General features: G+C 50.7%; 1 protein-coding gene across 2 annotated transcripts in view; it reads right to left on the reverse strand.

Moving 5' to 3' along the window:
- NCR3LG1 (natural killer cell cytotoxicity receptor 3 ligand 1) overlaps positions 1-12,348 on the reverse strand; it is a 280,467-nt gene that overhangs the window by 56,484 nt on the left and 211,635 nt on the right. For both annotated transcript variants that reach the window (XM_075326669.1, XM_075326668.1), the window contains exons 4-6: positions 3,526-3,630; positions 2,837-3,334; positions 559-915 (exon numbers count right to left, since the gene is read on the reverse strand). In XM_075326669.1, the coding sequence (XP_075182784.1) occupies positions 559-915; positions 2,837-3,334; positions 3,526-3,630 (960 nt within the window). The remainder of the gene's footprint in view (positions 1-558; positions 916-2,836; positions 3,335-3,525; positions 3,631-12,348) is intronic.

Raw genomic sequence — 12,348 nt, forward strand, 5'->3', positions numbered from 1 at the left:
TATCGGTCACCAGTATAGGCCTCCAGTATAGGCCTCCAGTATAGGCCTCCAGTATAGGCCTCCAGTATAGGCCTCCAGTATAGGCCTCCAGTATCGGTCACCAGTATAGGCCTCCAGTATCGGTCACCAGTATAGGCCTCCAGTATAGTCCTCCAGTATCGGTCACCAGTATAGGCCTCCAGTATAGTCCTCCAGTATCGGTCACCAGTATAGGCCTCCAGTATAGTCCTCCAGTATCGGTCACCAGTATAGGCCTCCAGTATCGGTCACCAGTATAGGCCTCTAGTATCGGTCACCAGTATAGGCCTCTAGTATAGGCCTCCAGTATCGGTCACCAGTATAGGCCTCCAGTATCGGTCACCAGTATAGACCTCCAGTATAGGTCGCCAGTATCGCTCACCAATACCTGCCTGCGGTTCAAAGCAGCCTTATTGATTGTACCAGTGCTGCTTTCATCCATGGTCTGAGGGCTAACACTCCGTCCATGCCGAGGTCTGTGAGATAGGTATAGCGCTGTATGTCCTCCCCCCTAATCCCCGACACCCCTACAGCGCTCACCTGTAACCTCTAGGACCACGGTTTCTTCTGCCCATTTCTCCGTGGCGGGGTGATAGGCTTTACAGACATACGAGACTCCATCATCTTCCCTGATGGTGGGTCTGATCATTAAGGCACTGAGAATATTGTAGGACTTGTCTTCATGCTCCTGCTCCGTGATGTCGTGAATTTGGTTTGTGCTTCTCCCATCAGTAGAATTCCAGGTTACAAGTTCCATCTCTCGGCCGCTGTGATCCTTCTTCAGCCATGTTACCTGCAACGTCCTGGGCTTGAATCCCAGTATTGGACAGGTCAGCATGGTCTGCTCCTCGTGTGCCACATGGGCTGGACGGACGATCTTCAGTAATGTCGGAGCAACTACAGGAGGAAGGAGAATGTGATGATGAGACAAAGAAAGCTGAGGCAGCAACTGTGCTCCACCGCACGTAATTGGGCCTTCTCCCCACTGCAGGCAGTGACCATCCTCCACCCCGCTCATCCTCATACTCAAGCCTTCTCCACACTGCACCGGCCTCATTCTCCACCGCATATTCAAGCATTCTTCACACTGCAGGCAGCTCTGACCTCATCCTCTACCCTGCATACTCAAGCCTTGTCCCCACTTCAGGCAGCTCCGGCCTTGTCCTCCACCCAACATACTCAAGCCTTCTCCCCACTGCAGGCAGCTCCGACCTCGTCCTCCACCCGACATACTCAAGCCTTCTCCCCACTGCAGGCAGCTCCGGCCTCGTCCTCCACCCGACATACTCAAGCCTTCTCCCCACTGCAGGCAGCTCCGGCCTCGTCCTCCACCCCGCTCACTCAGGCCTTCTCCCCACTGCAGGCAGTGACCATCCTCCACCCTGCATACTCTGGCCTTCTACCCACTGCAGGCAGCTCCGGCCTCGTCCTCCACCCCGCATACCCAAGCATCCTCCCCACTGCAGGCAGCTCTGACCTCATCCTCCACCCCGCATAGTAAAGCCTTCTCTCCACTGCAGGCAGCTCCGGCCTCATCCTCCACCCCGCACACTCAAGCCTTCTCCCCACTGCAGGCAGTGACCATCCTCCACCCTGCATACTCTGGCCCTCTCCCCACTGCAGGCAGTGACCGTCCTCCACCCTGCGTACTATGGCCTTCTCCCCACTGCAGGCAGCTCCGGCCTCGTCCTCCACCCCACACACTCGGGCCTTCTCCCCACTGGAGGCAGCTCCGGCCTCGTCCTCCACCCAGCATACTCAAGCCTTCTCCACACTGCACCAGCCTCGTCCTCCACCCCGCATACTCAAGCCTTCTCCCCACTGCAGGCAGCTCTGGCCTCGTCCTTCACCCAGAGTGCCGTCCGGAAGCAGAGGAGGATTACTGAGGAGTACACCTGCTGGGAGCGACCGCCAAGGATCACAGGAGGACCTGGAGTTACGCAGAGGTCCGGGGTCTGGTAAGTATGATTGTTTCCAAGCAGGAACATATAGTAGTTATTGTCTATCCAAAAGACAGGAGGAAACATTTCATGGGAGCGGCAGCAACTTCACTGACCAATCACAACTCATCCTCACTAACCCCCATCTAATCCTGGTAGGCGGTCTTACCTCTGGTGACCCACAGGGTTCTCCTCATGGGAGCGGCAGAGCCCCCACCAACTGCAGAGCCAGCAATAATTGCAACTCCTCCTCACTAACCCCCATCTCATCCCAGTAGGTAGTCTTACCTTCAGTGAGCCACAGAGTCCACCTCATGGAGGCGGCAGCAAGTCTACAAACTGCGAAACCAGCAACAATCGCAACTCCTCCTCAGTAATCCCCAGTTCATCCTGGCAGCTGATCTTACGTCTCGTGACCCACAGAGTCCTCCTCATAGAGACAGCAGCAACTCCACCGACTGCAGAGCCAGCAATAGTCGCAACTCCTCAATAACCCCCATCTAATCCTGGTAGGTGGTCTTATCTCTGGTGACCCACAGGGTCCTCCTCATGGGAACGGCAGCAACTCCACCGACTGCAGAGCCAGCAATAGTCGCAACTCCTCCTCACTAACCCCCATCTAATCCTGATTGGTGGTCTTACCTCCGGTGACTCGCAGGTTCCTCATGGAAGCGGCAGCGACTCCACCGACTGCAGAGCTAGCAATAATTGCAACTCCTCCTCACTAATCTCCCTTCTAATCCTGGTACGTGGTCTTACCTCCGGTGACCCGTAGGGTCCGCCTCATTGAGGCGGCAGCGACTCTACCAACTGCAGAGCCAGCAATAGTCGCAACTGTTCCTCACTAACCCCAATCTAATCCTGGTAGATGGTCTTACCTCCGGTGACCCTCAGGGTCCTCGTCATGGAGGTGGCTTCTGCTAGTGCCGGGTGTGATACATGGACAGACAATTCCGCTCCGTTATCCTCAGAATAGCTGGGAGTGATGTGAACAGAACACAGACAGCTGAAAGTGCAAAGTCTCTGCCAGTGAATGAAGCGGAGGAGACCGGATCTATTGGGGGTCATAACTGGGGTCATTTCCAGGTGTAGGGGCCCCTGTGTGTGATTGGCAGCCCCATTCATCAGGCTCTGCTGCTCTATGTCTATATTCACACTAGCACCCCCAGCATCTTGATCTCTCATCACTCGGACTGGGGGAGTCTGGGCTCTGGATCTCCAGGTGTGGATCCTCTTCGCCTCCTCACCTCGTCTTGTCAGACACACACAGATCTCCAGGTCATTAGGCTTGAAGTTCTGAACAGTAAATGTCAGCGTGGTCCTGGTCATGTCGATCAGCTGTTCGCTGCCGACGATCTCAGAAATGGTTGGGGGGTCTGCACGAAGAAGGGAGACAAGCACAGATCAGGAACCATCACAACCAGTGGACTGGTAAACCTACCCGATAAGCAGCAATGGGGTCCCAGATCCAACCCAGTATAAGTGAATAGAAGGCTGGAAGGTCACCCGAAGTCCCACTGCTCACCCACCGCCCCAGGCAGCATGCCCTCTGAGGCTCAGGCCTTACCTTTCTTTATGGCTTCATAGTACAGGACACCAGCCAGGAGGAGCAGCATAGTCAGTATTGTCGCCACCAGGGCTCCAACAATTGTTCCAGAATTATCTTCTTTCTCTGTAATCACAAGGAAGAAACAAATTCAGACGTGGCCAAAAGATCTACAATCAGCATAGAGGAAATCGGGGATCTGTGTCTACATGGATTGGAGGGGAGGGTAATGGTCAGGGGGTCCCTCCATATATTATCCATACACTGTACCTATGGGTCACATCGAGGTATGTGGATGATACAGCGGAGCCTACGATAGGCTTGTTATAAATCAGTAATCTGTACAGCCCCATACACATTAGACTAAGCTACATCACAGAACATCTAATGTGTATGGAGTCTCCAGACTCTCCCGACCATCAGAGAAGGATCTGGTCTGTATTGTGGATGCCTTATTCTGTGATATGTCACAGGAGCCTGGCGGCGGCTCTCCACTGGAGAACATCGAGCGCTCCGCCAAGTCCGGGGTCCTGTATACGGAGGGATGATTTTCAGACAAATGTCTAATGTGTATGGAGTCTCCAGACTCTCCTGACCATCAGAGAAGGATCTGGTCTGTATGGTCGATGCCTTGTTCTGTGATAAGTCACAGGAGCCTGGCGGCAGCTCTCCACTGGAGAACATCGAGCGCTCCGCCAAGTCTGGGGTCCTGTATACGGAGGGCTGATTTTCAGACAAATGTCTAATGTGTATGGAGTCTCCAGACTCTCCCGACCATCAGAGAAGGATCTGGTCTCTACGGTCGATGCCTTGTTCTGTGATATGTCACAGGAGCCTGGCGGCGGCTCTCCACTGGAGAACATCGAGCGCTCCGCCAAGTCCGGGGTCCTGTATACGGAGGGCTGATTTTCAGACAAATGTCTAATGTGTATGGAGTCTCCAGACTCTCCCGACCATCAGAGAAGGATCTGGTCTGTATGGTCGATGCCTTGTTCTGTGATAAGTCACAGGAGCCTGGCGGCGGCTCTCCACTGCAGAACATCGAGCGCTCCGCCAAGTCCTGGGTCCTGTATACGGAGGGCTGGTTTTCAGACAAATGTCTAATGTGTATGGAGTCTCCAGACTCTACATACACTGGGTGGCTGGTCCAAGAGTCGCTGTTTATATTACAGATAAGGCGATTGTATCCAGTAGTGATGGGCAGTCCGGCTCTTTGTGGTGATCCAGCTGCCTTAAGCCTAGACGGATCCCTATTAAATATGCATTTACCCCAGGTAAACACATTTTAAGGTTATGTTAACGCAATTGAAACCCCGCCCACTTTCAATACTCATTAAAATGTAGAGTGGGCGGGGTTTTGTTCAGGTTGGTGAGGTTATCATAACCTCAGGTTGCCATAGCAACGATCTGGCCTCTATGATCACACCGCGGGGGTTCCGATCGCATGGCAGAAGGCGCGCACTCCCTCTCCCTGCTCATAAATACTGGGATTGCCATTGATCGCAGCATTTAGGGGGTTAAACAGTAATGGACAGTTCGGGCCCCGGTCAGTGCGGTGAGAGCCGGGCCTTAGCTATTAGAAAAACTGAAGACCCGGTGGCGATTGTATGGGCACAGAGCCCGAACCCCCGCAATAACCAGGATGAACCCAGTACGTCAATGGTCCAGTAACCCCTATCTGACCATGACACAGTGAGTACGTCATGTGTCAGGAAGGGGTTAAAGGTCAATTTTCCTATGAAAGTGACTGTACCATAGAAGGTTGTCAGCACCATTGGGAAGGGACTGAGTTTCTGAACAGCACGAGGAATATTTTGGTGCTGGATTTTTTTTTTGTATTCACTAATATAGTGCCATTAATTCCATAGCGCTTCAGACTTCCTTTATGGCGGAAATCTGATACAAATCCGTCCATTCTGCTCACGTGTCCATACTGACGGTCTCTACGCTCTGCCTGGAGTGACTTGTGATTAGTATTTGTTCTGGTTACACACAGAATATCAAAGTAACACCAGCTGCTGGGAGGAGGACCTGCCCGCCAGGTGGAGGACCTGCCCGCCAGGAGGAGGACCTGCCCGCCGGGTGGAGGACCTGCCCCCAGGGTGGAGGACCTGAAGTTGGGGTTGAGGACCTGCCCACCGGAAGGAGGACCTGCCCACTGGGTGGAGAACCTGCCCGCCGGGTGGAGGACCTGCCCTCCGGGGCTCCTCACAGTCTTCAGGAGGGCAGACCACCTCATGTCTATGAGCAATGGACGGTCACTTTGGTGGCATTCTCCCTCCTCGGTGGGCTCTCGCCCTTTAATTTGTCCTGGTGGTGTTCTTGGTTTTTGTCACACGTGACCACCATTAAGTATTGTGTGATTATTGGAGTCTTGTCCCCGGATTGTGGACAGGTGGTCAATGACTGGAGCTTGTCTCTACCCGTGGGAATATCTCCATAACGGGGGGGTTGTGTCTTCTTTGGAGCTGGAGGGTCACCTTTTTTTCGCACCTTTCTTATTTTTTGTGCATTAATGCAGCTTTGTATATAGAATTTTTATGAATATGTTTTGATATTTTTGATCTTTAGGGTTGAGCAGAAGGGATGGAACTCCGCAGTGTTTCGAGTGAAGACGTCTTGTTCCCCACAGACGAGCACACACATTTCTCCTCCGTGGATCTAGTATTCCAGGCTCCTCCATCTGGCAATGTGTATCCGCTCCGATGTTCCTGGTCTTCATTACCACGTTTCTGTACTTGGAGAAGTTGCGTCATGTGAACGATACTTTAGGTGGCATTTGAGTTTATATGTAAGCCCCATTCACGTAGTTCCTACTGCCATATCAGCAGCATTCAGCGCCTTTTTCAGGATTTCTTCTTTATTATTCTACGTGACTATAACACGATTGTGTTCGCGAGTGCTGTGCGTCTCTGGGCTCCCGGAATGAGACACGTACGGCCCACAGTCAGTATCCACAGCAATTTGGAAGCAGCGTGTTTTCTCTATGTCCAAACGCTGTGTTGTACAATACAAGCACAAGGTACGGATTTATAGAAACCTCCAGCCCACTGTGATTCTTATCTATGCAATGTAAACTGTCCTGCAGCACAGCTTTCCAAGCCACAGCTAATAATAATAATCTTTATTTCTATAGCGCCAACATATTCCGCAGCGCTTTACAATTCAGGAGGCTCATATACATATATACATAAACATATACAAACAGTTATAGAAAATACAATATTTAGAGGGGAAAAAAAAGACAACCCTGCTCGTGAGAGCTTACACTACAATGAGATATGGGGGGGGGGAGGTACAAGTGCTTATTCACAATGACAATCCAGCCATCTCACGGAAATGGGGGCTAGATAATGGCTGCCTGGACTAGTTGGCCAGAGCCTTGAGATGCCTTTGGGTGCCATGGAGTTTTATGTGGAGTTATGTTGTGAGAAGTTGTACAGGGACTATGTGAATCGAATCTGATTAGGGAGTGTGATAGGCCGCCCTAAAAAGATGCGTCTTTAGGGTGCGTCTGAAGCTGAGTAAGTTGTGATTTGTCCTAACTTCTTGGGGTAGAGCGTTCCAGAGGTTTGGTGCAGCTCAAAAGAAGTCTTGGATTCGGGAGTGGGAGGTTTGAATTAGTGTGGATGTTAGTCGAAAGTCGCTTGCAGAGCGTAGAGAACAGGTGGGGTGATAGACAGAGAGGAGGGGGGAGATGTAGGGGGTGCTGCACTGTGGAGAGGTCGGGTGGGGTGATAGACAGAGAGGAGGGGGGAGATGTAGGGGGTGCTGCACTGTGGAGAGGTCGGGTGGGGTGATAGACAGAGAGGAGGGGGGAGATGTAGGGGGGTGCTGCACTGTGGAGAGGTCGGGTGGGGTGATAGACAGAGAGGAGGGGGGAGATGTAGGGGGTGCTGCACTGTGGAGAGGTGGGGTGGGGTGATAGACAGAGAGGAGGGGGGAGATGTAGGGGGTGCCGCACTGTGGAGAGGTGGGGTGGGGTGATAGACAGAGAGGAGGGGGGAGATGTAGGGGGTGCTGCACTGTGGAGAGGTCGGGTGGGGTGATAGACAGAGAGGAGGGGGGAGATGTAGGGGGTGCCGCACTGTGGAGAGGTGGGGTGGGGTGATAGACAGAGAGGAGGGGGGAGATGTAGGGGGTGCTGCACTGTGGAGAGGTCGGGTGAGGTGATAGACAGAGAGGAGGGTGGAGATGTAGGGGGTGCTGCACTGTGGAGAGGTCGGGTGGGGTGATAGACAGAGAGGAGGGGGGAGATGTAGGGGGTGCTGCACTGTGGAGAGGTCGGGTGGGGTGATAGACAGAGAGGAGGGGGGAGATGTAGGGGGGTGCTGCACTGTGGAGAGGTCGGGTGGGGTGATAGACAGAGAGGAGGGCGGAGATGTAGGGGGTGCCGCACTGTGGAGAGCTTTGTGGGTGAGAACAAGCAGTGTGAATTGGATCCTGTATCATAGTATCATAGTATCATAGTTTTTAAGGTTGAAGGGAGACTCTAAAGCCCACTTTACACGTTGCAATTAGTTGTACAATCGCATTTGCGATGTGACACGCCCAGGTTGCATACAAGATCTATGAGATTTCACGTTGGTCGTTCATTTGCTGTCACACGTGCATTAGTCTATGTTAAATTGGTCAATTGTGTGTGCGATCCTTTAGATCATGTGTTCTGTGACGTATGCATTGGGCACCTTTTTTTTTTTTTTTATTTATTGACTTGCCAAGCGTGTGTAATGTGTAGGGAGGCGTTTTTACTATGTCATCTGCCATTCAGCTCTGCTACATGGCCGCTGACAGCAGACACAGACAGCCATGTAGCAGAGCTGAATGGCAGATGACAGCAGACACAGACAGCCATGTAGCAGAGCTGAATGGCAGATGACAGCAGACACAGACAGAGCCGCACGGTCAGAATGAACTCGGGTGAACTTCACCCGACTTCATTGTGATGCTGCGGCTGTGTCTGTGCCGCGTCCTGATTAGCGGTCACCAGTGAAGACTCACCGGTGACCGCTAATCTCCTGAGTGACTGAAGTTACCAGCCCTCTCTCATATACTCACCGATCCCCGATCCCCGGCGCTGCACGGCTTTCTCACTGCTCCGGCGGCTTTTACTGTTTTGAAAAAGCCGGCCGCCCATTAAACAATTTCGTATTCCCTGCTTTCCCCGCCCACCAGCGCCTATGATTGGTTACAGTGAGACACGCCCCCACTCTGAGTGACAGGTGTCACACTGCACCCAATCACAGCAGCCGGTGGGCGTGTCTATACTGTGTAGTGAAATAAATAATTAAATAATTAAAAAAAACGGCGTGTGGTTCCCCCCCATTTTTAAAACCAGCCAGATAAAGCCATACGGCTGAAGGCTGGTATTCTCAGGATGGGGAGCTCCACGTTATGGGGAGCCCCCCACCCTAACAATATCAGCCAACAGCCGCCCAGAATTGCCGCATACATTAGATGCGACAGTTCTGGGACTGTACCCGGCTCTTCCCGATTTACCCTGGTGCGTTGGCAAATCGGGGTAATAACGAGTTATTGGCAGCCCATAGCTGCCAATAAGTCCTAGATTAATCATGTCAGGCGTCTATGAGACACCTTCCATGATTAATCTGTAAGTTACAGTTAATAAACACACACCCGAAAAAATCCTTTATTAGAAATAAAAACACACACATATACCCTGGTTCACCACTTTAATCAGCCCCAAAAAGCCCTCCTTGTCCGGCGTAATCCAGGATGATCCAGCGTCGCTTCCACCGCAGCTGCATGGAGGTGACCGGAGCTGCAGCAGACACAGCCGCTCCGGTCACCTCCACACAGCAAATGAAGACAGCCGCGCGATCAGCTGCTGTCACTGAGGTTACCCGCGGCCACCGGTGGATGCAGCGGTGGCCGCGGGTAACCTCAGTGACAGCAGCTGATCGCGCGGCTGTGTTCAGTTGCTGTGTGGAGGTGACCGGAGCGGCTGTGTCTGCTGCGGCTCTGGTCACCTCCATGCAGCTGCGGTGGAAGCGACGCTGGATCATCCTGGATTACGCCGGACAAGGAGGGCTTTTTGGGGCTGATTAAAGTGGTGAACCAGGGTATATGTGTGTGTTTTTTATTTCTAATAAAGGATTTTTTCTGGTGTGTGTGTTTATTTACTGTAACTTACAGATTAATCATGGAAGGTGTCTCATAGACGCCTGACATGATTAATCTAGGACTTATTGGCAGCTATGGGCTGCCAATAACTCCTTATTACCCCGATTTGCCAAAGCACCAGGGCAAATCGGGAAGAGCCGGGTACAGCCCCAGAACTGTCGCATATAATGTATGCGGCAATTCTGGGCGGCTGCTGACTGATATTGTTAGGGTGGGGGGCTCCCCATAACGTGGAGCTCCCCATCCTGAGAATACCAGCCTTCAGCCGTATGGCTTTATCTGGCTGGTTTTAAAAATGGGGGGAACCGCACGCCGTTTTTTTTAATTATTTAATTATTTATTTCACTACACAGTATAGACACGCCCACCGGCTGCTGTGATTGGGTGCAGTGTGACACCTGTCACTCAGAGTGGGGGCGTGTCTCACTGTAACCAATCATAGGCGCTGGTGGGCGGGGAAAGCAGGGAATACGAAATTGTTTAATGGGCGGCCGGCTTTTTCAAAACAGTAAAAGCCGCCGGAGCAGTGTGAATGCCGTGCAGCGCCAGGGATCGGGGATCGGTGAGTATATGAGAGAGGGGGATAGACTGACATGGACTGAGAGTGAGGGACAGAGATAGTGACGGACTGACAGAGATTAGTGCATGACAGACATTGTGAGGCGCTTCAGAACGCAGCTTTTCAGCTGCGCTCTGAAGCAGACCTTTTTTAAGCTGCGGTGCAGAGCGCACACCTGCGCACATAGCATCAGACAACAAAATCGTATGAGGGATGTCACACGTTACAATTGACTAGGTTCTTGCAACAAAACGCTCAATTCTAGAGAATGATACGATGTGTTTGCGATCAACGGTTTTGCGTTCAATCCTGATCGCATGTAGCTGTCACACGCAGATACCTCACAAACGATGCCGGATGTGCGTCACTTACAACTTGACCCCAACGACGGATTGTGAGATATATTGAAGCGTGTGTAGCGGGCTTAAGTCCATCTAGTTCAACCCGTAGCCTAACATGTTGATCCAGAGGAAGGCAAAAAAAACCCCAATGTGGCAAACAAGTTCCAATGGGGAAAAAATGTCCTTCCTTCGTCCACATCCGGCAATCAGACTAGTTCCCTGGATCAATACCCTGTCATAAAATCTAATATACATAACTGGTAATATTACATTTTTCAGGAAAGGCGTCCAGGCTCTCCTTAAATGTTAGTAGTGAATCACTCATTACAACATCATGCGGCAGAGAGCTCCATAGTCTCACTGCTCGTACAGTAAAGAATCCTCCTCTGTGATTATGATTAAACCTTCTTTCCTCAAGACGTAGCGGATGCCCCCGTGTTCCAGTCGCAGGCCTAGGTGTAAAGAGATCTTTGGAAAGGTCTCTGTACTGTCCCCTCATATATTTATACATTGTGATTAGATCCCCCCTAAGTCTTCGTTTTTCCTGTCTTGGTATTGCAGCCCACCCATTCCTCTAATAATCTTGGTGGTCTTCTCTGCACCCTCTCCAGTTCAGCTATGTCCTTCTTATATATCGGTGACCAGAATTGTACACAGTATATAAGTGCGGTCGCACTAGTGACTTGTACAGAGGTAGAACTATATTTTTTTCATGAACACTTCTACCTCTTTTAATACATCCCATTATTTTATTAGCCCTGGCAGCAGCTGCCTGACACTGTCCACTAAAGTGAAGTTTACCATCCCCCCATACACCCAAGTCTTTTTCTGTGTCTGTTTTACCCAGTGTTCTACAATTAAGTACATAATCATAAATATTATTTCCTCTACCCAAGTGCATGACCTTACATTTATCTACATTAAACTTCAATTGCCACATCTCAGCCCAATCCTCCAATTTACATAAATCTCCCTGTAATATAAAATTATCCTCCTCTGTATTGATTACCCTGCAGAGTTTAGTATCATCTGCAAATATTGAAATTCTACTCCGCATGCCCCCAACAAGGTCATTTATAAATATGTTGAAAAGAAGCGGGCCCAATACTGACCCCTGTGGTACCCCACTATGAACTGAGACCCAGTCCGAGTACGTACCATTAATAACCACCCTTTGTTTCCTATCACTGAGCCAGTTTTTAACCCAGTTACACATATTTTCCCCTATCCCCATTATTCTCATTTTATGTACCAGCCTTTTGTGTGGCACCGTATCAAAAGCTTTTGAAAAGTCCATATACACAACATCCACTGCATTTCCCTGGTCCAGGCTTGAACTTACCTCTTCATAGAAGCTGATCACATTAGTTTGACAGGATCGATCCCTCATAAACCCATGTTGATACTCTGTCATAAGGTTATTTTTCTTGAGATACTCCAGTATAGCATCTCTCAAGAAACCCTCAAGGATTTTACCAACCGTAGAGGTTAAACTTACCGGCCTATAATTTCCCGGCTCAGTTTTTGTCCCCTTTTTGAATATTGGCACCACATTTGCTATGCGCCAGTCCTGCGGTACCGACCCTGTTATTAAGGAATCTGAGAAGATTAAAAATAATGGTCTATCTATCACAGAACTCAATTCCTGTAGTACTCTGGGGTGTAGCCATCCGGAGATTTGTCAACCTTAGTGATTTCGAGGCGGCGGCGTACTTCCTGCTGGGTTAAGCAGGTAATATTCAAGGGTGAATTTATGGCATCACTGGTCATGTTATCTGCCATGGCATTTTCTTGTATAAA

Source organism: Anomaloglossus baeobatrachus, chromosome 10 (assembly GCF_048569485.1).
Source record: "Anomaloglossus baeobatrachus isolate aAnoBae1 chromosome 10, aAnoBae1.hap1, whole genome shotgun sequence".
Taxonomy (NCBI): Eukaryota; Metazoa; Chordata; class Amphibia; order Anura; family Aromobatidae; genus Anomaloglossus; species Anomaloglossus baeobatrachus.